We start from the raw sequence: 27092 nt of genomic DNA, 5'->3' as shown, positions 1-27092 counted from the left end.
TTGGGAGACAGCAGACTTGAGAGAGACTTGGGTGTGCTGGTGGATGCATCACTGAAGCCATCTGCACAGTGCGCAGCAGCCTCGAAAAAAGCCAACAGGATGCTGGGCATCATAAAGAGGGGCATAACAACCAGGACGCGGGAAGTCATCATGCCATTGTATCGAGCGATGGTGCGTCCACATCTGGAATACTGCATTCAGTATTGGTCGCCGCACCTCAAGAAGGACATGGCGGTACTTGAGAGAGTCCAAAGGAGAACAATGAAACTGGTAAAAGGGCTGGAACACTGCCCATACGCCGAGAGGTTGGATAGGCTGGGGCTCTTCTCTCTGGAAAAAAGGAGGCTCAGGGGAGATATGATAGAGACCTTCAAGATCATGAGGGCATAGAGAGGGTGGATAGGGACAGATTCTTCAGACTGAAGGGGACAACAAGTACGAGGGGGCATTCGGAGAAACTGAAGGGAGATAGGTTCAAAACAAATGCAAGGAAGTTTTTTTTCACCCAAAGGGTCGTGGACACTTGGAATGCGCTACCGGAGGAAGTGATCAGGCAGAGTACGGTACAGGGATTCAAACAGGGATTGGACGGATTCCTGAGGGATAAAGGGATCGTGGGATACTGAGGGAGGAGCTGGGATGTAACACAAGTATAGAAAGCTAACCAGGTAATAAGTATAGAAACCCAACCAGGTCGTGCATGTGCAAGACCGGAGGGTTAGGACTTCGATGGGAAGATAGGACTTCAATGAGAAACCAAGGTGGCAAGGGAGCCCCTTCTGGTGATTCAGACAGGTCGTGACCTGTTTGGGCCGCCGCGGGAGCGGACTGCCAGGCAGGATGGACCTATGGTCTGACCCGGCGGAGGCACTGCTTATGTTCTTAAAATATAGGGATTTTTAAAAAAAAATGTCAAAAATAATGTGCACTCTTTCCAAAGAGTAAACACTGTTTCCCCAAGTACATACTCTATGAAAACATGCACTGTTCTCAACATGACCTCTGAAACTGAAAAAAAAAAAACCCCAACCCAAATCCATGAATGACATGGGAGAGTAAATAAAACAAAAAATATTTTAGGCTGCACACCCCTATTAAATACACCAATCACCATTTTCCTGTAGCTGTAGGTTTTAGCAGCCATACAGCACATGGTGTAGGCATTTTAAAGTATTTTTTAAAATAATAGGTAGTTGGCAGGACATGATAAATTGTATTTTATCCAAGAAAGCCTCAGAGTTATTATCCTTCTAAAAGTACATTCATTTTAGAATGGCTTTTCTGTAGATTCAAGTTACAAACTCCTTCCCTCACTTCACATAGAACTTTCCTTTTCTAAATTTAAAACATTACTTAAGACCCATGTCTTTAGTTTTTGGTGAGCAGGCACATTTCTGAACAGATGCAGTAGCGTTATATGTTTGATTGTTTTTGTCTAAATTCTCTTGCCTATTTCTCAACTCTGTCTTCTTCTGACTCACTATTTTGATGGAATTCCTTTCAGTATTATTTTATATTATAAACTGCTTTGCAGTATGAGGCAGTATTCCAAATACAACAAACCATAAACCATTCTATCTGGGATATTCTTTAGAACATAAAAATGTAAGAACTGCTATTACTAGGTCAGACCAGAGGTTCATCTAGCCCAGTATCCTAGTGGCCAATCTAGGTCATATAAGTACTTGGTAAAATCCCAGATGGTAGCGAGATTCCATGCTACCAATTCCAGTGGCTTTCCCCATTTCTTCGACAATAGCAGACACAGCACTAAGACTCATCTACTCATTAAAGAAACATGATCACATTACAGAAGCATATCTCCAATCGCACTGGCTTCCGATCCCAGCAAGAATACAATTTAAATTCTACTGCCTACTATTTAAGACTTTATACGGAGACAGTCCAAACTACCTGAATAACCGCCTCATCCACAACACCGCAACCAGACATAGGAAAACTCACACCCCATTCTCATACCCCCCAATTAAGGAGGTCAAACGGAAAAAAACTATATGATGGCCTTCTGGCCACTCAAGCAGCCAAACTAGACAACCAAATCGCCAATCTACTGACGGCATCCCTTGACTACAAGACTTTTAGAAAAGAAATAAAGACCGTACTCTTCAAGAAAACTCTGAAAAAAGAAATAATACCGCAAGTCTCAAACTCCACCTCTCACTAAAGCCAACTACCCCAAACAAATAACCTTACCCATTTCTTACTCTTTTTGAAAATGACCAATTTTTTTTTTTTTTTGTAAGTTCTTGTTGTAATACATCTTGGATAATTCTTTTGTAATCCGCCTTGAACTGCAAGGTAATGGTGGAATAGAAATCCCTGTAATGTAATGTAATATAGACATTTCCTCCAGGAGCTGGTCCAAACCTTTTCTAAACCCAAATATGCTAACCACTGTTACCACATTCTCTGGTAATGAATTCCAGAACTTAACTATTCGTTGAGCGAAAACATATTTTAAAACAAATAGGAGTAAATATTTTTTTTTACTCAACCAATAGTTAAGCTCTGAAACTCATTACCAGAGGATGTGATAACAGTGTTTAGTGTATCTGGGTTTAGAAAAGGAATGGACAAGTATTACTATGTAAATTCATGGCATGTCCCATAGTCTCTATACTTTTTTAAAAAAAGACTAAACAATTGATTTATGTTTACTGTTCCATTCCACTCAGGATTTTATAGACCACTCACTATAAACCAACTCTGAGATATATTTTGTAATGTGTGGTTTTTTGTTTTTTTTAAACTATGTATGTGTTTTTTGAGCCTGCTTTGTAAATGCGGGATATAAATAAAAAACATAAACCATATAATAGTTCTATCAATATTCTGGGCACAAAAATTGAAGATACCATCCAAATCGTCAGTTCTCAAACTTTTAGCTAATATAACTAGGGCGGGTCCAAGGGTACCTGATGCCCTAAATAAGCCTTCAGTCATGTGTATCCCTCTTGTATGCTAGCATCCACATTTTGCTTCCTTAACCACCCCCACCACCAAAGTCTAGTATCTCTTTCTCTAATCCCCACCTCCATAGTCCAGTATATCCCTTTTCCTACCCCCCCACCCCCACCCCAGCCACCATAGTCCAGCCCCTTCCTTTTTCTAATCCTCATCCTCCTTCCCTTTTTTCTCTTTCCTCAGATGACCGGCATCCCATTCATCTCCCTCTCTCCCCCCCCCTCATTCAGCATCTCCTTTTCTCATCCTGTGTCCACCATTCCTCTCCTGCTCTGCTGTCACTAAGCTGCCTACTCCCTGGACCAAGTCACAAGTAGACGCAGCACAGGCAAAGAATCTTTAAATACAGACACATGCTCAAGTGTTACCGCATACCACTGTCTTTCTCCAACACATCCTGTCTGCAAGAGAGAGAGCAGAGCACAGCAGCACATGAGCATGGGCCTCTGTTTAAAAGGCCCATACTGGCACTGCCTCTACTTGCAGCCGTAGCCCAGAACAGTTGGGCAGCGCTGGCAGGGTAGAGGGGTTTAAAGGTAGACACAAGATAAGAGGGTAGGGAAGGGGAGAATTGCTTGCCTTCTGATGCTCTAGGTGGCTACCTACTAGGGCTGGCTTTGAATATGGCCCATTTTAACCACTGAAAATCCACATGACTACTCATTCATCCAAAGTAGGAAGACAATAGCAGCAGTAGTGGCAAAAGTTGCAGCAGTCACAGATTCCAGTACTCTTTGTGCATTTCCAGCAGTCCATTTTGAAAGGGGGCTCAGAGATGGACTGAGGAAGCCATGTATTCCCTTCTTCTTGCAGCTTTAAACCATACCTTTGCTGGTGGCAGTCTAAGCCTCTCCAACCAAAGAGGTCTCCTGCACAAGTCACTGCACATGATGCCAGAGCAGTGCTTAAGTTAACGTACACACTTCAGCTGCTGACGCAGGCACTCTTGCACATGCTCAGTTCATGCTAGCACTCTCGTTCAAGCTCGGTTTAGTCACTGCTCAGACAGCACATGCAGGGACTCACGCAGGAGACCTTTTCAGCTGGCAGGACTTGGGCTTCTCAGCCAGCCATTAAAGCAGAGGGGGCTTGGTCCCAAAGTGTATGTGTGTGTGGGTGGGGAGGTCAAGGTCCCTAAGCCTCTCAGTCGCAACACCCCTTTTTCTGCCTCCACACTGACTGCCACTACTAGGCATAGCTCACAGCTGAAGAGGAGAGTGACCATCTTTCTATGACCCCATTTGGGGTACCGCTAGATTGCATACTGAAATACAGCGCAACAAATTTAAGAATAAAAGTCATGTAGTTTATGTTCTTCTTACTTTATAACTCCTCTTCTTACCCAGTACAGCTGCTGGATTAACTAAGGTCTCTTGCTGACTAAGGGATAGAGGGATGTAAAGAAAATTCCCTGAGCACGGTTTTAAAAACATGCAAGTATACCAGCTACTTCCTCTCCTAAGTGCTTGGATACAACTTGCAACCTACTCAAATCCAAGAAATAGTAGATACATACAGGGTCATTTTGTACATCAAGTATGAAATTGTTTCCTACAATTAAATTCTATTCTAAGTTCTGTAAAACTTAACTTTCTTCTTTAAATGGAAAACACTGAAAATTTAATATGATCTGCTTGAGTTACAACCAAGTCATAGTAATATGTATTATTTTTTACAGTCATTCAGGTGCACCGTGCTGTACAAGGTATTTAACAAGGTTACAGTGATTCAGCACAAATAACTTACAATCTAATTTTTTGCACAAGCAGGTTAAATGACATTCTGAAGGTCACATAATGAAAGGTGGTTAGAAGAGCTAAATGGAAGTGTCCAGGAATGGAGTCTGAATTCTGACCAACTGTTATTGTGTCAGTCTGTCTGCATGGATTTACATTTGGAGTGATGCTGTAAATGCTCCCTCACTATGCAAGCTTTTAGTTGATATAATGCCACTGCTAGATTAATACTTCCTTACCTGGAAGGAATTCATGCAACGCAATGAAGGTGGTAAAGATCCATTTCTCAAAGTTAATATAACTAGTAATTCCAAGCAAGTTTTTGATGGAAATGTTAGCATGTGGACTCCAATATCATTTGTCCATACATCAACAAGCCTGGAAATTAAAAAAAAGAAAAGAAATCTCATAAACAGCATTCATCTTAAAATAGATTTACTCCCTCTTCTACAAAGCCACGCTAGCGGCTGCCATGAGGTAACGGCCCCGAAGCCCATAGAGATTTAAAGGGCTTCAGGGCTGTTGCCGTGTGGCAGCTGCTAGCATGGCTTTGTAGAAGAGGGGGTTAATATAAATCTTATCTACCATCCTTTCTGTGAAAAAATATTTATTTATATTTTATTTTAGTCTAATCCATTTGAGAAACATGACTCCTTATTCAAAAACACCCTGTCAATTGAAAAATGCTCGATTCATGTACATTAATACTACTGACAATTTTCAATCTTTATATCACATCTTCCCTCTCTTTTTGGATACACAGTACATATTTACATTCTTAGCAACTCATTTCATAAGGCCTTTTGGGCAGATTACAGAATCCAATATAGTCACAGAAAAGTCAAGTAGAATTGCAGGAAAATGAAGCAGCTTTGAACAAGATTGGGGAAATGAAGATTTAAAAAATTTAAGGGCTCCTTTTACAAAGATGCGTTAGGGCCTTAACACGCGGAATAGCGTGCGCTAGCCGCTACCGCCTCCTCTTGAGCAGGCGGTAGTTTCTCGGGTAGTGCGTGCGCTAAAAACGCTAGCACACCTTTGTAAAAGGAGCCCTAAATATTGGTCAACTTCATTTGAAAATCCTGCTACAGCTCCTTGTGATTTTCGGAAATCACTTAACCCTTAATTGCCTCATGGCCAAGCTTAGATTGTAAGCCCTCTAGGGACAAGAAAATAACTGCTGTACCTTTATGTAATTCATCTTCAACTACTACTAAAAATGATGTGAGCTAAATTTAAATATGAGAAATTTCAAGAAGAGAAATCATAAACCAAAATGTTACACAAAAGGAAAAGGCAAAAAAACAGAACAGAAAAAAAATATCATTCTTGATCACTAGAAGAAATTACATCAGAGAACTATCCCCCTCCCCTTTTTACAAAAGCATAGCGCGGATTTTAGTGCAGGCAGTAGCGGTAACTGCTCAGACGCTCATAGGAATTCTATGAGCATCGGAGCAGTTACCACCGCTGCTGGCGCTAAAACCCACGCTATGCGTTCATAAAAGAGGAGGTTAGTGCAGTTTTTAGCGCCGGCCATGATGGTAACAGCTCTAACGCTCATAGAATACGTATGAGTGTTGGAGTTTTAACCACTGTGGCTGGCACTAAAAAATGTGCTACGGTTTTGTAAAAGGAGGGTATATAATAAAAACAGATGTATAAAACTTGGTAGATGAAAAAATTACCTATGCCCCAGCAATAATTAAAGGTGAAATCTGCAAAGTTCTCAAAAAGGACTCCCCCCCCCCCCAGTAAGTCCAGGTAATTCATCTGCTGAGATGCCAAAAACTTTAGATGATGGTTTAGGTTCAGAAAACATACTGTCCTTGAACTAACAAAATGTATTACAAGGTAATTGAAACATATTTTAATAAATCAGTATTCACTACACTTACAAAAATGCCTTGAATGATAGAATGTGAGCACTATAGAACAAAATATCTGATGTGCCACATAAGAAAAACTAAACTGGAGTCCTTATGTGAATTAATTTTGATTAAAAAAACTTTATTAGACAGGTATCCTAAAATAAAAATAAAATAGCAAAAGAACAATATCCTTTTATGGAACCCATAAGTGCAATATTCAGGCTTAGAAAAGGAGCAGAATGATCAGTGGAAATTCAATAAAATCTGTACCTCTGCTTCACTGACTATATCAGTGACATTTATTATTAGCTTTAGAGCAGTGGTCTCAAACTCGTGGCCCAGGGGCCACATGCAGCCCGCCAGGTACTATTTTGAAGCCCTCGGTATGTTTACCATAATCACAAAAGTAAAATAAAAGTTTCTTGATCATACGTCTCTTTAGCACAATATTATTATTAAGACTTAGAAAAAATAATTAATGTCTTATTTTAGAAATGACAATTTTGCATGAGATACAACTCTTTATAGTTTATAAATCTTTACTTTTGGCTGAGACCCTCCAAGTACCTACAAATCCAAAATGTGGCCCTGCAAAGGGTTTGAGTTTGAGACCACTGCTTTAGAGGGCTGCAAATAGGTTGGATTTTCAGGCTATTATGAATATGCGTGTGAGAGATTTGCCATACAGTGGAGATGGTATACATGCAAATCTTTGTTTAACCAGCCCTTTAATGAGATCAAAGAGCTGCAAAAAGGATACAAGAAGATATGAATGAATGGTTAAACAAAGGAGTCAGACAAGGCTGCATTCTTTTCCATAATCTTATCTAAATATACAGTAAAATTATCCACTATTCATTTGCTTTTGATAAAACTAGAGCTATTTTTTAGATTCTGCTAAAACTTTAATTGAAAGATTTTATCTTCATCAGCTTTACAATTCTCAATTTTCTAACTTTTAGTGCCGCCCACACATGCTGCATCCTGTTTTTCTTATTAAATCAGCAGAGAAGATTTTTCTGTGATTTTACACAAAGTAATCTCTGTGCTCAATTTCTGGCACTGAAACCACAGTATATTTGTAAGAGTTACAAGGAAGATTTTACAGAGAAAATTTCTGGTAAGTTTTCAACTGTTAGGATGGGAGGACATAAGAGAAGTGGAAAGACAGTGGTCTAAGCTGAAAGGAGCGATAAAAATGGCTACGGACCTTTATGTGAAGAAAATCAATAAAAACAAGAGAAAAAGGAAGCCGATGTGGTTCTCCAACCTAGTGTATGAGAAAATAAAGGCGAAATAGTTGGCGTTCATGAAATATAAAAAAACCCAAGAAGAGGAGAGCAGAAAGGACTACAGGGTGAAACTGAAAGAAGCCAAGAGAGAGATACGTTTGGCGAAGGCACAGGCGGAAGAACAAATGGCTAAAAATGTAAAAAAGGGAGATAAAATTTTTTTCAGATATATTAGTGAAAGGAGGAAGATAAAAAATGGAATTGCTAGGCTAAAAGATGCTGGGAACAAATATGTGGAGAGTGATGAGGAGAAAGCAAATGTGCTAAACAAATACTTCTGTTCTGTGTTCACAGAAGAAAATCCTGGAGAAGGACCGAGATTGTCTGGCAAAGTTACACGAGAAAATGGAGTAGATCATGCGCCGTTCACGGAGGAGGGTGTTTATGAGCAACTTAAAAAACTGAAGGTGGACAAAGCGATGGGACCAGACGGGATCCATCCCAGGATACTAAGGGAGCTCAGAGAGGTTCTGGCGAGTCCTATTAAAGACTTGTTCAACAAATCTCTGGAGACGGGAGTGATTCCTGGGGATTGGAGGAGAGCGGATGTGGTCCCTACTCATAAAAGTGGTCACAGGGATGAAACAGGAAACTACAGGCCGGTGAGCCTCACTTCAGTTGTTGGAAAAATAATGGAAGTGTTGCTGAAAGAAAGGATAGTGTATTTCCTTGAATCTAATGGGTTACAGGATCCGAGGCAACATGGCTTTACAAAAGGTAAATCGTGCCAAACGAACCTGATTGAATTTTTTGATTGGGTGACCAGAGAGCTGGATCGAGGACATATGCTAGATGTAATTTATTTGGATTTCAGCAAAGCCTTTGATACAGTTCCTCATAGGAGGCTATTGAACAAACTTGAAGGGCTGAAGTTAGGACCCAAAGTGGTGAACTGGGTCAGAAACTGGCTGTCGGACAGACGCCAGAGGGTGGTGGTTAATGGAAGTCGCTCGAAGGAAGGAAAGGTGACTAGTGGAGTCCCTCAGGGTTCGGTGCTGGGGCCAATCCTGTTCAATATGTATGTAAGTGACATTGCTGAAGGGTTAGAAGGAAAAGTGTGCCTTTTTGCAGATGATACCAAGATTTGTAACAGAGTAGACACCGAAGAGGGAGTGGAAAATATGAAAAAGGATCTGCAAAAGTTAGAGGAATGGTGTAATGCCTGGCAACTAAAATTCAATGCAAAGAAATGCAGAGTAATGCATTTGGGGATTAATAATAGGAAGGAACCGTATATGCTGGGAGGAGAGAAGCTGATATGCACGGACGGGGAGAGGGACCTTGGGGTGATAGTGTCCGAAGATCTAAAGGCGAAAAAACAGTGTGACAAGGCAGTGGCTGCTGCCAGAAGGATTCTGGGCTGTATAAAGAGAGGCGTAGTCAGTAGAAGAAATAAGGTGTTGATGCCCCTGTACAGGTCATTGGTGAGGCCCCACTTGGAGTATTGTGTTCAGTTTTGGAGACCGTATCTGGCGAAAGACGTAAGAAGACTTGAGGCGGTCCAGAGGAGGGCGACGAAAATGATAGGAGGCTTGCGCCAGAAGACGTATGAGGAGAGACTGGAAGCCCTGAATATGTATACCCTAGAGGAAAGGAGAGACAGGGGAGATATGATTCAGACGTTCAAATACTTAAAGGGTATTAACGTAGAACAAAATCTTTTCCAGAGAAAGGAAAATGGTAAAACCAGAGGACATAATTTGAGGTTGAGGGGTGGTAGATTCAGGGGCAATGTTAGGAAATTCTACTTTACGGAGAGGGTGGTGGATGCCTGGAATGCGCTCCCGAGAGAGGTGGTGGAGAGTAAAACTGTGACTTGAGTTCAAAGAAGCGTGGGATAAACACAGAAGATTTAGAATCAGAAAATAATATTAAATATTGAACTAGGCCAGTTACTGGGCAGACTTGTACGGTCTGGCCCAGATTCTCTAAAAGTGCGTCCCGATTTTAGACAGCTGTAGGCGTCCTACAGCTGTCTAATCAGCCAATCGGGATGCACGTTTTTAAAAAAAACAAAATGCTTCCCAGGCAGGCCGCCTATATTGAAGGCGAGGCCCTGATTCTGTATAGGACGCCCGGGAGAGGCGTCCTATTCAGAATCGGCCTAAACTAAACCCCGATTCTGTAACCGGCGTCCATGTTACAGACGCGGGTTAGAGAATCGGGTTAGATTAGACACGGCCCGCTACACTTATCGCGGCAAGGGATCTCTCTGCCGCTATAAGTATAGCGGGCCGCGGCCTGTCCGATCGGATGCCCCCCCCCCGACACTACCGACCGACCGACCGCCCCCCCCCCCCGACACTACTGATGCTGGCAGGAGAGTGTCCAATCCCTCCTGCCCGAAGACGGCACCCCCCCCCTCCTGCCCGAAGACGGCACATCCCCCCCCTCCTGCCCGAAGACTGCACACCACTCCCCGGCGCTAACAACCCCCAAACTAACCTGTTCTTCGGGCCAGACGGTTCTTTCCCGTCTAGCCGGTAAGCCCGCCTCGTCGAAATGAGGCGGGCTCGCCCCTTCCCGGCCCATCCCGCCGAAGCCTAAGGCCTGATTGGCCCAGGCTCTAGAAGCCTGGACCAATCAGGCCTTAGGCATAGCGGGTCCGCCCATCCCCACTTGGCCAATCAGACCTTAGACTTAGTGGGGATGGGCGGACCCGCTATGCCTAAGGCCTGATTGGTCCAGGCTTCTAGAGCCTGGGCCAATCAGGTCTTAGGCTTCGGCGGGATGGGCCGGGAAGGGGCGAGCCCGCCTCATTTCGACGAGGCGGGCTTACCGGCTAGACGGGAAAGAACCGTCTGGCCCGAAGAACAGGTTAGTTTGGGGGTTGTTAGCGCCGGGGGGTGGTGTGCAGTCTTCGGGCAGGAGGGGGGGGGGCGCCGTCTTCGGGCAGGAGGGGGGGGTGCGCCGTCTTCGGGCAGGAGGGGGGTGCGCTGTCTTCGGGCAGGAGGGATTGGGCACTCTCCTGCCAGCATCAGTAGTGTCGGGGGGGGGGGGGCGGTCGGTAGTGTCGGGGGGGGGGCGGTCGGTCGGTCGGTCGGTAGTGTCGGGGGGGGGGCATCCGATCGGACAGGCCGCGGCCCGCTATACTTATAGCGGCAGAGAGATCCCTTGCCGCGATAAGTATAGCAGCTGCGTCTACTTACAATGTAGACCAGCATTTTGCTGGCCTACATTTTTAAGGTTTCTTCCTCTACTAGGGAGACGCGTAGGGCCACCTAGGTTCGCCTAAGGCCCTTAGGCGAGCTTAGGCGTCTTGCGGGTCTCCCTAGGCTCCCGGAGGTGCCTTCAGGCCTGCCTGGGGAGCATTTTTTTTTTTTAAAACGTGCATCCCGATTGGCTGATTAGACAGCTGTAAGACGCCTACAGCTGCCTAAAATCGGGACGCACTTTTTGAGAATCTGGGCCTCTGTGTCTGTGTATGGCCGTTTGGTGGAGGATGGGCAGGGGAGGGCTTCAATGGCTGGGAGGGTGTAGATGGGCTGGAGTAAGTCTTAACAGAGATTTCGGCAGTTGGAACCCAAGCATAGTACCGGGTAAAGCTTTGGATTCTCGCCCAGAAATAGCTAAGAAGAAAAAAATTTAAAAAAAAAAAATTTAAATTGAATCAGGTTGGGCAGACTGGATGGACCATTCGGGTCTTTATCTGCCGTCATCTACTATGTTACTATGTAACTTAAAAAAAATTTAAACGTTACTTGATTTCCTGCCTCGCATTGTCATGATGAACTTCCTCATTCATTGATGCTGCACACCAAACCATGTGCTCCTGGACGACTGTCAGCTTTCTCCATAATTTTAGCTTAAAAGCTGCTCTATCTTCTTTTTAAATGTTAGCACCAGCAGTCTGGTTCTAACCTGGTTAAGGTGAAGTCCACCCTTTTGCAATAGGCTCCCCCTTTCCCAGAATTTTGAACAGTTCCAAACAAATCTCTCATACCCTGCACCATCATATCAACAACGCATTAAGGGCTAGATGCACTAAAGATACCGACTCGATCACTGTTGACCGATTCTCTGGCCAATTCTCCAGCCGCGATTGATACTCTATCAAGTTTGCATGCCCCTCACCCACCTCCCCAGCACCTTTTTAAAATATTGGAAGCAGGAAGCCCACTATCTGGCTCCTGTATGGCCCACCTGTCTAAATGACGGGCCTTCCCTTCCCTGGTGCACAGGGCCGCCATCAGGGCAGTACTACCAGTCCTGCATTCAGGGGCCCGGAGCTGACAGGGAGCCCGGGCTTCCCCAAGGTCCTAGGCCACAGTTCTTCAACCGCCGGTCCACAGGAAATTTTTGCCGGTCCGCGCAGGGCCAGCAAGATTGACTCCCTTCAATTTCCTGCCGGTCCGCGCAGGGCCAGCAAGATCAACAGCTGAAGTCTGCGCTGGGCCGGAGAGATCTTGGGGAGCCTCCGACAGTGGCTTTCTCCCCTCTCTGCAGCTCTCCTTTACTTCCCAGCGCAGCGATTCACGAAGGCAGCCTCGGGGCTTTTGCTGAGTCACGGCTGCCTCTGATGATGCAACTTCCTCTTTCCTCAGAGGCGGCGCGACCCAACAAAGGACCCGAGACTGCCTTCCTGAATCGCTGCACTGGGAAGTAAGGAGAGCTGCTGGGAGGGGAGAAAGCCACTATTGGAGTCTGGGAAGCTGCTGGGCAAGGGGAAACAGGGACAGCTGCTACTGGAGAGGGAGAAGGAAAGATGCTGCTGGGAGGGGAGGAGGGAAAGGAATCTGGGAAGCTGCTGGGCAAGGGAAAAAAAGGGACAGCTGCTACTGGACCTGGAGGGAAGCTTGTGGGCAAGGGAAAAAAAAAGGGACAGCTGCTACTGGAGAGGGAGAAGGAGAGATGCTGCTGGGAGGGGAGGAAGGGAAGAGAGTTACTGCTGGACAGGAGGAGGAGAATGAAGGGAGGAAGGGAGGATGAAAAAAGCTGGCAGAGAGATTAGAGGAAGGGAAGGGGAGACACAGGCATGAGAAAGTAGAGAGATTGATGATAGGAAGAGGTCAGCAGAAAAATAAGCAGAGAGGGACAACGATGATAGATCTGGTGTAGGAGAGATAAAAATGAAGAGAGCAGTGAAGCTGGAATGAATCATGTAAAAAGGAGAGAGGGGGCACAAGCTGGATGGAAAGGGGACAGATACCATATGGAAGGGGGAGAGGACAGACAGTGGATGGAAGGGGCAGATGCTGGATTGAAGAGACAGAGAGGGCAGGCGCTGGAAGGAAGAGAGTGAAAAGAAGATTGAAAGCAGAAACCAGAGACGACAAAAGGTAGAAAAAAATAATTTTATTTCTATTATGTGATTAGAATATATCAGATTTGAAATATATATCCTGCTAGAGCTGGTGTTAGACATAACTGGGGACTGCAAAACCCAGGTAGTGCTTCTTTAGCTTCCAGCTGGCTTAGGGCGCTCTCTGACCAGGGGGCAGTTGCCCTAGTTGCACTCCCCTAAAACTATTCCTGTCATGTGTGACTGCAGTATTCTGTTAGCATGATATTTCTGTGTAGCATTCTGTAATAATTTGGCTTGTTCAGTTTTCTTGATAGTAGAGGGGATATATGTGAAGGGGAGGGGAGACAGGGGTTTTGTTGATCCTTGCTCTGAATTATTTGTATTTATAAAATGACAATTGTACAGAATATTATTTCTTTTTATACTTTAATAAAATACATTCAATATAAAATCATAACTGAGGCTTGTGTGGATGGGATCAGATGATTTGTGGGGACCGAGCTCGCAGAGATGGGGCGAAAACGGGATTTTTAAATTTTAGTCCTAGTAATTTGCCTATCCACAAAATAATTCTTTTTTTTCTGCCGGTCCACGGGTGTAAAAAGGTTGAAGAACAATGTCCTAGGCCACCATAGCACAAATTCCTGTATTATGCTTCTGCTGTGCACAACAATAAACAATAAACACTGCTGTCATACTTTTTTTTGTCCCCTGCCGATTTCCTGATAGCACCCCCCCGGACAAAAGTGGATCCGTCTACCTGGCCCGCGGCCGCAGCCAGCGATATACTAGGTGCGTGCCTCTCGTCTCCTGACTCCTTCACCAAGGCCCGCCCTGTCTCCACTCCGATTGGCTTGGGCTTAGGGTGCCTAGCCAATCAGGAGACTCATCACTTGCCTGCCACTGAATCTGCGAGAGCGGGTCGGCCGGATGACGTCACCACATCTCTAGGAGGACAGGACGAGAGGAGCAGCATGAGGAGCTGCAGAACTAGTAAGGCAGTGATCAATTTAAACATGCACATTTCTTCCTCCATCCCATAACACACACAGCCTGGTGGTGATGATTATCAGATTGATTTATGAATATATAATGATGTTATGAGTGTGCACCTCTTCCTTCCCAGCCTCCTTAGCATGTCACATACAGCATGTTACATTACACAAAGTCTGTGTAATGTAACATGCTGTACGTGACATGCTGAGGAGGATGGGAAGGAAGAGGTGCACACTCATAACATCATTATATATTCATCCATAGCTGCATGTTAATGATGTGCTCATATGCACTTATTTACCATCATAACATATACATCATCATTAACATGCAGCTGTGGATGTGTAAGGACAGGCTGAGGAGGATGGATGGGAAGGAAGGAAGGTGCACATATCAACATATCGTACATTTTTAACATGCATGATGCAGCTATAGGCAAGCTGAGGAGGATGGGATCATACAGATGTGTATGTTCAGATATGTGCTCAGACGTGTAGTTTTTTCTGATATATTTTTTAAGCTTACAGTATTTATAAAAACACCTTTAATACTTGTTACAAAAAATATTGTGCAATTGTGATCTACTTCTGGCCTACAAAGGTCAAAAGAAATCCTTAACTGAGATTTTACATTCAAAAGTGAATTATAGCTACTAGCACTATTATTTATTAGTTATTTATTATGCAGATGTTTGTTAGTTTGTTATTAGTTCAGTATTAGACATATGTTAGTTTAGAATAGATAGGTATAGATTAGGGCCCTGCTGAAAGAGTCTACCTTGATGTGGTTGCAGGCTTACAAATCTTTTGGTCAAAGAGTGCGGCAACAGAGAAAAGTATGTGTGTATTCGGCCCATGGAAGAAGGGGGGGTCGGGGGGAAGGGGTGTGTGGGGGGCCCAATAGGATTGCTCAGTAAGGGGCCCAGAAATTTCTGATGGCGGCCCTGCTGGTGCATCATGTGATGAACAAGGAGGGGCTAAAGGCCCTGATTGGTTCAGACGCCTAAGGCCACTCCCAAGGGGTGGGGCCTTAGGCGTCTGAGTCAATCAGGCCTTAGGCATCTCCCTCTGTATCCAGGATACTGAAGGAGGAGCCTAAAGCCCTGACTGGCTTGACCAATTGGTTTGATCAATCAGGGCTTTAGGCTCCTCTCTCAATATCCTGGAAATAGACAGAGAAGCCTATGGCCTGACTGACTCAGATGCCTATGACCCTACCCCTTGAAAAGGGCCTTAGGTGATTGAACCAATCAGGGCCTTTGGCCCCTCCCCATGTATCACATGATGCACTGGGAAGGCATTTAGACAGACAGAAGGCATTTAGACAGACAGACCCAAAGCAGGAGCCTGAGAGTGGGCTTACTGCTTCCAATGTTTTAAAAAGGTACGGGGGAGGTTCGGGGGTGTCCAGTGGCAGGAGGGAGTGGGCATCTCTCCTGCCATTTTGGAGGGGGCTCAGGGGTTGCAGTGGCTCCAGGGTGCCTGGCACGGGGGGGGGGGGGGCATGGCGCAGCTGTTTTCTGCATGGCAGAAAGGATTGGGGATCCCTCCTGCCATTTGTTTTGGGTTTGGGGGGACAGTGGCTTGGGGGTGCCTGGCTTAGGGGGCGCATTTGTCGGGAGTCTTTGGGAAGGGCCATTATTGGTGATGAAACCCCCCCCCAAAATAGTCAGACCTGTCAGTTACACAGTTACCCTCCCCCTCTGCCTTGCTTGCCCGGATTTACTCTGACCTATGGCTGTGTTTTTTCCTGCTTGGTTCCTGAGGAAGGGGCTCTGGCCCTGAAACCCTGCTGGGTTGAGCCATGTTGAAACAGGACAGCACCTCAATTTTGGCCTTGAATACAAAAGGACTTGGGCTACTTTTGGTACTATGTGACAACAGGACTGTATATTCAGCTAAGTACTCGGAAGGATGAATGATTGTGATTTATATTATTTGTCTTCAGGTCAGCGGGCTCAAGCATTCGGGGCATTACTTGACAGTTGATTTCTTGCTTTTTACTTGCATTCCACTTATTTATTGGGCACTTGTTTGTCACAGAATTCACACTTATTAAGCACACAGGAGCACCTAAATGATGGTGTGCGGCTGGTTGGAGTAGTATTATCTGCTCTGTTGTTTGCCAGCTCTGCTTCTTTAAGCATCAGAGTGGCTGAGGGTGCTCCTTCACTCAAAAATTTAAATTTAAGCTTATTTGCTGTTTTCAAGTGTGGAGGCCAGTGAATCATATTGCCTGTAATGTCCTAGGGCATACCCTGCTTATATCATTGTGTCTTTTAAGTATCTGATTTTCTCTTCTGGGGCATTTTTGTAGGTTACAGTTACCAACAGGTCTAGACAAATCAGTTTTTACAATCGCTAAAACCCCATTTGGAATAGCCAAGCGATGTTAGTGCATCAATTGCTTGGCTATTGGCTATTTTGCATGGCCGGATTGGAAAATGGGTGATTGAGAGGAAAACGCACGGTGAGCCATTTTGTGCATGTGTTGGTAACAGCAATCGTTGCTAAAGCTGTAAAATCAGGTTTAGCGATGATCACTGACTTTAGTGTATCTAGCCCTAAGTATTGGAAGCTCTGCCTCCTGCATACAGAATGGGGAACACGTCTGAAAATGCTATCCTGGAGGATCTGGATTTCAGCTTTCTACATAGCAGCCTATATTTAGCTTTCAGAACCTACCTCACCTCCTCAGCACAATCTAAAATCCTATATAGGTAACACGTGAGGTCTGTCACCTTCACACCAGGCAGGCAAGTGACCAGGTGATCTTCATGTTCATTAGTCACCTAGCTATCTACATGATTAAAACCAACTATAACAGCTGTCCTAACTTTTCCCTCTCATTTATAGTGGAAACATGGCTAAAAGACCAAGACAGCTCAGAAATTCCCCACCTCTGCCCTCAAGGATACAACATACTTCAATTCCCAACATTTCCCTTCTCCTTCCTCACTCCCCTCTTTAAGTTATCTTGAGCCTACTTAGGTATGAGCGACGCAAAAATGGAAGATTAGATTAGATACAAGCATGACATAGCTCTAGAGTCAAACTGCTCTGAGACCAGAACACTCATATCCGAATGCCAAGGAAAAGTCACAGTCTGTGAGCGCACACCACAAAGCCAGGAAGCAGAAGTGGACGGAGCCGGCTGAGTGACTAAGTTCAATTCCTGCAAAGACTTAGCAATAAGGTCCGGCAGAGTTGAAAATATAAATAAGTGCAAGACCGTAGGATCATCACCAGGATCCAAATTCCCCGAAGGATCCGCAGATCCAGTACACAATCCTGGATCTCCCATCCCGGGAAGCACTGTACCAGTAAACAAGGGATCAGAAAGAAGACACATCATCATCTGAGTCCCTCAGATCAGAATCAGGCAGTGCAACAGCTGCAGTAGGCTGAGGCGAGGACATGCCCAAAGGCACCATGCCACTAATAGATGCTGTGAATTGAGACTACTCAGGGGCGAACACTGGTTTTGAAACTCTGACCACAAAAATTTCATGAATTTAGAAAAGGTGTCTGGCTTCTGGGGCATAGAATCACCCTTAGATGACTTAAATTTGCGTTTCTTAGGCTGTGGAGGGTCTGCAGCCTGGCTGACGGAAGAACCAGCCATAACAAGCCCTAAAAGCAATGCCGGCCACCCCGCCAGGCTAGCTGACCTTTTAGTCACCTGCGTCCATGGAGGCAAAACTAATCTGGATGCTACAGCCACCTCCCAGCTGCGCCACGCAACACGTGGCGTAAAGATGCTCTAAAAGTGCTAAATTTGTGCAATCCTGGCAAGAATCCATATGAGGAGAGCCCAAGGACTCCATCGCAGCAGTTTCCTAGGCAAAATTCGAAGTTTTGGGGAAATAGGGAGCTGAAGAAAAAAAGATTGCTAAAAATTCAAGGTGGCCACCGGCACAAAATTCATGCCAAAATTGCAATATTTTTCTCTAAACTCTAAAAATGACGATTTTAGGATTTTTCAGGAGGAACACAGGGGAACATCTAGAAACATTCAAAACCCTACTTTTTCAACCTCTCCTGATGTCTCTCACAGGCTGTCAGCCTGTGTACTCACTGTGCCCTGACAGGATTTCAAGCTGCAACCTGCAACCTCTCTCACAGTAGCTGGATGAGAAATTCACTGCCACAATGTTGGGAATGCTTCCTCAAAGCTGATCTTCGGACTGCCAGTCAAACTCCTCTGTCTGACTATACCGCCACCCCTTTGTACCAACAGATGTGCACCTGGATGGGTGGAGACATGAAGACATAGCAGGCACCCTGCGAGACACCGCTGAGCTTTCTAAGAGTGCCTAACAGTCTGCGCTTCACCCCTGCTTAACAGGTGAGACCACTTCAGGGATGGCCCTGAGCTCCAGAGAAAATAATGCAGGCTGGCCAACAGACTGAAGTTTGTAAAATCTCAAGCAGGCAGACCTTCAAATTCGCTTCAGTCATGAAATTACCCAAAAAGGGGATGAAATTACATTGAATTAAAAATAATAAAATGGGGAGAGCAGAACACACACAACTGCAGTCATACGTGCTAGAGAGCCCAGTGAAATAGAGGCAGAGTGAAAAATTTGGAGTGGATTCCATCTGCAGCTTGCAGCTAAAGGAAAATAACCCTACTGTCTAGAATGTCTCACCTATTGCACTGGAATATCTTTTAAAGATACTTTTTTCCGCTTCTCGACCTGGCACTGGACTCCTGGGGGGTGTGGATGGGGGGGTGGAGTGGGTTTATATTCTAGTGGATGACTCTGCTGACTGTTTTTGTATGTTTACATGAATTTTTGTTGGAAATTTAATAAAACATATTTGAACATAAAGATAATTTTTTCCAAACCATGCTCTGTTGAATGGCTGTTGATCTTTCCCCAGTTTCTAGTTTAAAAGCTGCTCTATCTTCTTTTTAAATGTTGATGCCAGCAGCCTAGTTCCACCCTGGTTAAGGTGGAGCCCATCTCTGCAGAACAGGCTCCCCAGAATGTCACCCAGTACCTAACAAATCTAAAACCCTCATCCCTGCACCATCATCTTATCCATGCATTGAGACTCCGGAGCTCTGCCTATCTTTTGGGTTCTGTACATGGAAAAGGGATCACTTCTGAAAATGCTACCCTGGAGATTCTAGATTTTAACTTCCTACCTAAGTGCCTAAATTTGGCTATATGCTTCAAATACAAATCCTGCTGGCTTTTAATCACTGTATCGTGACAGCGTACTGCTGTTTCACTATATTTTCAAGCTGTGTAAGGTTCAATCATGCAAAGAGGGCTTCCTGTTTTTTTGTTTTAAATTTTATTTACGCATTTCAAACTTAATTTCACAAGCATTCGCTTGTTACAGAGGGCTTCCTGTTTTAACTAAGTAAGAAGAAAATATTCAGTACTGGCAGACCTCAGCTGGGTGTAATGCACTTGACTTGGGCTCCTTCTGAAACTCTGCAATCATGGGCCTTAAAGTCAGCAACTATGCTTCACCTTGTGAAATGACTAAGATTCCTTCCTCCATAGCATCCCCAACCCCAGGCAAGCCAGGGAATGGAAGATATGAGCTATAAATTAAACCCAGGCCCTTAATCACCTTGTCATATTACAGCACAATGCTGCTTTCTAACATTTAAACAACACAGCACAATTAGTATACAATCTTTTGAATAACAATAATCTCAAGGTATGCATACTACTATGAATGCAATTTTTAATCAGTAATTCTAAGTCCTTATTAGGATAGAAAACAAAACTAGGTATGTTTCTTTGATTTCTACCACTATAAGAGTTACTTATTCCCAAGTGCATTGTATAGTGTTTGAATAAGCTTTCCTTTGCGCTACTAAACATTGGAAAGTTTTCCATTTTAATAAGGGCTTACATAAATAATCCTAAATCCCTATGGACCTTGTTAAAGCAGTCTCATAAAAAATGTATACTTCTACATAAGCTTGAATAAGTGTCTACCTTGCAATATGAGCTCCTACTGACTCTAGTAGCCTTAAGGTAGCTACCATTCAAACTCACAGATCTTTTGCCATTTCAAATATTTTAAGGCAGCCTATTATAATGAATCATTCTGGAATATGACAAATTAAAGATTTTCAGCAAATCAGAAAATAAACTCATTTTCAAATACATACATTTACAATGAATGCCTTATTAGTATGACTTTAGGAACAACTGATACTCAGTGGCATGTGGTGATGTTTATAGCAGGGGAATTCAGTAGATGAGCTAAACCACGGGTGACCCACCTTAACCCTCACCAAGTCAGGTTTTCAGGATTTCCACCATGAATAGGCATGAGACTTCCAAAAAGCCTTTGACAAGGTACCCCATGAACGCCTACTTCGGAAACTGAAGAACCATGGGGTGGAAGGAGATGTACACAGATGTATCAGGAATTGGTTGGCGGGCAGGAAGCAGAGGGTAGGAGTCAAGGGCCACTACTCGGACTGGAGGAAGGTCACGAGTGGTGTTCCGCAGGGGGTCGGTGCTTGGACCGCTGCTATTCAATGTATTTATAAATGATCTAGAAACAGGGACGAAGAGCGAAGTAATAAAATTTGCAGATGACACCAAGCTATTTAATGGGGCTAGGACTAAAGAGGACTGCAAAGATTTACAAAGGGACCTGAAAAAACTAGGGGAGTGGGCGACAAAATGGCAGATGAAGTTCAACATAGAGAAATGTAAAGTAATACACGTAGGAAACAGAAACCTGAGGTACAGCTACACGATGGGAGGGGTTATTGAGTGAGAGTTCCCAAGAAAGGGACTTGGGGGTAATAGTGGACATGACAATGAAGCCGTCGGCCCAATATGCAGCGGCTGCTAAGAAAGCGAATAGAATGCTAGGAATAATCCAGAAAGGTATTTCAAGCAGAACAAAAGAAGTTATCCTGCCGTTGTATCGGGTGATGGTGTGGCCGCATCTGGAGTACTGCGTCCAATATTGGTCGCCGTACCTAAAGAAGGATATGGCGATACTCGAGAGGGTTCAGAAGAGAGCGACACGTTTGATAAAAGGTATGGAAAACCTTTCATACGCTGAAAGATTAGAGAGAATGGGGCTTTTTTCGCTGGAGAAGCGGAGACTTAGAGGGAATATGATAGAGACTTTCAAGATCATGAAGGGCAAAGAGAAAGTGGAGAGGGACAGATTCTTCAAACTTTCGAAAACTACAAGAACGAGAAGGCATTTGGAAAAATTAAAAGGGGATAGATTCAGAACTAATGCTAGGAAGTTCTTCTTCACTCAACGGGTGGTGGACACCTGGAACGTGTTTCCAGAGGGCGTGATAGGACAGGGTACGGTATTGGAGTTCAAGAAGGGATTGGACAATTTTCTGAAGGAAAAGGGGATAGAAGGGTATAGATAGAGGGCTACTATACAGGTCCTGGGCATGATGGACCTCAGGTCTGACCCAGCAGAGGCACGGCTTATATTCCTAAAAGCCCGACTACTGTGCTGAACAAAGTCACATCTTGATCTCTTTCTGAGAGTCACCTATAACATTTGCTAGTTCTCCTTTTGACTTCTGTATTGATATTAAAATACAAGTTCTGTATCACTACCACCTTCCCAAAATCTATCCTTCAGATTTATACACAAACTGACACTATGTGGTGTAGAACTTCAGATTCCATCAAAAGAAGTCAGGAGTGAGATCTTGCAGGTAAAAGATCAGAGGAAGAAACCATTAAAAAGTGGCAGAAGAAAGGTGAGGGCCAGGCATAGCATACAGGAGAGAAAAACCAACAATTTCTTTTCTTATCTTTGCAAGTACACATGCAGGAAGCTAAGAGGAAGAACAGCATCAGGCTCCCCAGCACTCTGCCCTGGGGCAACTTTCTCAAGCTGGTGGTGTTTCTTTTTCTGGTGGATGACGGGTACGGCAAAGCTGGCTCACTGGTAACCATTAGGACTCAGAACATAACCAAGAGAGAGAAGAGAACTTGCCTCAAAGTGTAGCAAACCAGCAAAAAAAGGCAAGTGAGATGCCAATTAGAGAATGACACAGGGACAAATTTTTCCCCGTCCCCGCAGGAGCTCAAATTCCCCGTCCTTTCCCCTTGAGTTTTGTCACTGTCGCTGTCCCTGCCCTATTCCTGTAAACTCGGTCTTAACCGCACAAGCATCAAACACTTATGATTTTAAAATGTTCAAGGCTTATGCAGATGAGGACAGAGCTTGCAGGAATGGGGCAGGGACAGGAAAAGAACACATGGGTACGAGGCGGGAAAATGAGTTCCCACAGGGACGGGGAAAAATTTGTCCCCATGTCATTCTCCAATGCCAATATCAATCAACAGTGAAATTTATTAATATAACATATTTATTATTATAACATACTTTATTATTATAACATATTTATTAATATAACATACTAATATCACATCAATAGTGTGTAAACTCATGGAAACACTACTTAAATGTAAATTAAACACGATTTTGGATGAGGGGAATCTAAGGGATCCTAGTCAACATGGATTCACTAAGGGTAGGTCATGCCAATCCAATCTTATCAGCTTCTTTGATTGGGTAACAGGAAAGCTGGACTCGGGAGAGTCTCTGGACATAGTGTACTTAGACTTCAGTAAAGCTTTCGACAGCGTCCCACACCGTAGACTATTAAACAAGATGAAATCAATGGGGTTAGGCGAGACACTAATTGCATGGGTCAAAGATTGGCTGAGTGGAAGACGTCAGAGGGTGGTGGTCAACGGCACCCTCTCTGAGACATCGGAGGTGACCAGCGGAGTGCCACAGGGCTCGATCCTGGGTCCACTCCTTTTTAACATATTCATAAGAGACTTGACCCAAGGGCTTCAGGGTAAAGTAACTCTATTCGCTGATGACGCCAAACTATGTAATATAGTAAGTGAAAGCAATCTGCAGGATAGTATGACGCAGGATCTGCTTACGTTGGAAAACTGGTCCTCGACATGGCAGCTGGGCTTCAACGCTAAGAAATGTAAGGTTATGCATCTCGGTAGCAGAAATCCATGCAAACCTTACACCTTAAATGGAGAAACACTAGCTAGGACTTCAGAAGAAAGAGACTTGGGAATAATCATCAGTGCAGACATGAAGGCCGCCAAACAAGTAGAGAAGGCCTCATCCAAAGCAAGGCAACTTATGGGATGTATCAATAGAAGCTTCGTTAGCCGCAAATCTGAAGTCATAATGCCACTGTACAGAACCATGGTGAGACCTCATCTGGAATACTGTGTGCAATTCTGGAGGCCACATTACCGTAAAGACGTGCTTAGAGTTGAGTCGGTTCAGCGGATGGCCACTAGGATGATCTCGGGGCTCAAGGGTCTCTCGTACGAAGAAAGACTAAACAAATTGCAGCTCTACACTCTAGAGGAGCGCAGGGAGATGGGGGACATGATTGAGACATTTAAATACATCACGGGACGTGTCGAGGTGGAAGAAGACATCTTCTTTCTCAGGGGACCCTCGGTCACAAGGGGACATCCATTCAAACTCAGAGGAGGGAAATTCGATAGTGACATAAGGAAGTATTTCTTCACAGAAAGGGTTGTAGATCACTGGAACAAGCTTCCAGAGCAGGTGATCAAGGCCACCAGCGTTATTGACTTTAAGAATAAAAGGGATGCCCTAGTAGGATCCTTACGAGGGTCGAGTTAAGGAACTAGGTCATTAGTACTCAGACTTAATGGGGTGGGTCAGTAGAGTGGGCAGACTTGATGGGCTATAGCCCTTTTCTGCCGTCATCTTTCTATGTTTCTATATGTTTCTATGTTTCTATACTAAAGCTGAGGTCCCAACTAGGATCCGAGTTTCGGCAACCAGGAGTGTCTTTCTCAGGGGACAGACAAGTAGCAAAAATCAAAATACAAGTAAACAATAAATATATATATACATATCATTCAAAAGACAAATATTAAAAAACAAAGCTAATCAATATATAAAAGAAGAATATATAAACTTATAAAAATACATTTAAAAATGCAATAAAAGTATAAAAATATAAATAGAGCAATAGAAATATGTGTATGTAGAAAAGACACACAAAATACTTAGGCCTCCTTTTACGAAACTGCAATAGCAGTTTCTAGTGCAGGGAGCCGCACTGAATGGCCCGCGCTGCTCCCAACGCTCATTGAGTTCCTATGAGCGTCAGGAGTAGCGCGGGCTGTTCAGTTTCATAAAAGAGGGGGTTAGAGCATTGAAGCCAGTGAGCCCAATGGCTACCAAACTGTTGTCGAAAAATAGAATGAGACAACCAAAGAAATAAAATAAAGAACTGCAGACAGTGCCGTGAAAGATAAGTGTGCCTAAAATGAAGGCTGCTAAGAAGACACACAATGTACTCAGAGCACCGGAACCAGTAAAAGCTCAATAACTATCAAACTAATGTCGAAAAGTACAATAAGACGAGCAAAGAAGTATAAAAACTGCAGACAGTGCTGTAAAAAAACAAAAGTGTGTGCATCAAGTAAAGGCTGCTGAACTGAACACAGGATAACAGAAAGTAAAGTACTGGTCTAACAATATATACCAATGTATCACTAGTTGTAAAATGATACAGTTGAAATACTGTACCCAACCAAATCTAAAGCCCAAAATAGTAAAGATGAATAAATTTCAAACTATGAAAGTCCTGGCATGGTGTATATATTTATGCTGTAAAAAAATGAGGTATTAAAGTATGCCCCAGATGAAGGTTGCTAAACTGAACATTAGATAACAGGAAGCAGAGTAATACATACAAATAAGATGAACAATTGAAGTGAAGACCTGTGTGGCTTAGTCCTTTGTATGTAGTCAGCCAAGGCATGTTTACAGTCCAAAGTGTAAAGAGCTGTTTCTCCAGGATGAGAATGAAGCTTTGGGGAAAAAAAAACCTGGAAGCATAAAGGACTGATTCAGGTGAAATTATGTTAACTACTTTTGGGAGGAATTTAGGATGGGTCATGAGAACCACCTTGTCATGATGAAAGATAGGTCACAAACCAATGCTTGAAGTTCACTCACTCGACGAGCGGAAGTGATAGAGATCATGAAAACCACTTTCCAAGTGAGAAACCTAAGATGAGCAGATACCAGTGGTTCAAATGGTAGCTTCATCAGAGTGGTAGAACTACATTAAGATCCCAAACAACTGGAGGCGGCTTGAGCGGAGGTTTGGAGTTGAAACATCCTTTCATAAACCGGGAAACAAACGGATGAGTGGTCAGAGTTTTATTGTTGATAGGAGCATGGAAAGCAGGTGAACTCTGACCAGAATAGTCTTAAGTTCAGAATTGGATAATCGGAAAAGATAATCCAACACTGAAGAAAGAGAAGAGGAGGAAGCGTCCTGGTCATGGAAATTACACCACCAACTGAAGCATATTCACTTATATTGATAGCATTGCTGAATAGAAGGCTTTCTGGAAGCAGCTATAATGGCTTGTACTGAGTCATAAAGATTAGAATCTGCTGAAGTTAGACCATGAGGTACCAAGTTGTCAGGTGCATAGATTGCAGATTGGAATGTAAAAGAGAACCTTGACTCTGAGTGAGCAGAGATGGAAAGATCTGCCAAGGAATTGGATCCTTGGCACTCAGCTGAAGTAGAAGGGAAAACCAAGGTTATCTGTGTCACGGATCTAAGGCAGTTAATCCCACGACACTTAGTCCTGTGACAGTTAATCACAGACACTTCAACCCTTGTCACTTAATCCCATAGACATTTAATCCCGCGCCAGTCGCAACCAAGAATGATGATTCGATTACAAGGGTTGAAGTGTCTGTGATTAAGTGTTGCAGGATTAAGTGTCTATGGGATTAAGTGACAGGGGTTGAAGTGTCTGTAATTAACTGTCGCAGGACTAAGTGTCACGGGATTAACTGTTTGAATACCCCAAATTTGTTTTATTGAAAACTAGAGTTCTATAGCATGCTCAAGCAAGTAGCAAAAGCTAACTCTTACGTGGTATATCAAATTCTTAATACACTTGAAACTAGAACAGTACTGTGCAAGTTATTTTCAGTCAGCTGAGAATGATACATCTGATTCTTTCATGTTTTGAGGCTAAGATCTTAGCAGCAGTACTTCATAACTTAACAGATTATAGGAATCTAATATCTTGACCCACCAAAACATAGAAACCTGATGGCAGATAAAAACCAAATGGTACAACCAGTCTGCCTACTAACGGTCCCCTCGCTTAAATCCATTAATACACAAAGACAATACATCTTTTCAGTTACGGCGCCTCAATTGTGGAATGCCTTACCTATTTATTTAAGAGAAGAAAGACATATTGATAGATTTAAGGGCAAGTTAAAATGCTTTCTTTTTAAAGATGCTTTTGACTGTTAGTTCCCTTAGTCAAGTCCACACACCGTATTTCAAATAATCGACTTCCCTTAGTCCAACTTTACATATTTGATTTCTACTAATCCCCTCCTTTGTTGTCTCCCTTAAGTGTCTAATTTACTATTAATTACTGTATTTCTATCCCTGCCTTCCCTAATAGTCCTGTTTGTCATGTAAGACTTGTCTATGGTATTTGTATTATTCCCTTGTATGCTGCATAAATTATTTTCATATACTAGCACAGAAATTACATTTCACCAAGGGTAATCAGTCAAAATAGACCAACTCAAAGGGTGAAAAAACCTTAGTCACCCCTTCAGTGCCCTAAAGTGCATATAGGTTTAATCACGATCCTCAGCGGCACCACTTGGAGCTCAAAACATTCTCATTGCTCCAAGCTTTACGTGTCAATTCGTCAACGGATCAGTATTTTATGTTATATTTTTATATATACCTTTTCTTAACTTTTGATATTTTTACATTATTAAGACTTTAAGTTTTAAGCATATCACTTAGCTTAATCATGTGGTCTCTGGCAGGGGATTATAACACCGACATGTTTCGCTATGCAAGCTTTATCAAGGATAACCCCTGTTAAAGAACAAAAGTTAAAATTAATATTTAA

At 43.5% G+C, this 27092-nt stretch overlaps 1 protein-coding gene across 9 annotated transcripts in view; it reads right to left on the bottom strand.

The window, feature by feature from the left end:
- UBE3D (ubiquitin protein ligase E3D) overlaps positions 1-27092 on the bottom strand; it is a 252983-nt gene that overhangs the window by 85117 nt on the left and 140774 nt on the right. For all 9 annotated transcript variants that reach the window (XM_033937938.1, XM_033937942.1, XM_033937933.1 and 6 more), the window contains one exon: positions 4961-5099. In XM_033937938.1, coding sequence (XP_033793829.1) covers positions 4961-5099 — 139 coding nt within the window. The remainder of the gene's footprint in view (positions 1-4960; positions 5100-27092) is intronic.

The sequence above is a fragment of the Geotrypetes seraphini genome, chromosome 3 (assembly GCF_902459505.1).
Source record: "Geotrypetes seraphini chromosome 3, aGeoSer1.1, whole genome shotgun sequence".
NCBI classification, from domain to species: Eukaryota; Metazoa; Chordata; class Amphibia; order Gymnophiona; family Dermophiidae; genus Geotrypetes; species Geotrypetes seraphini.
This window is presented reverse-complemented; position numbering and strand designations above follow the sequence as displayed.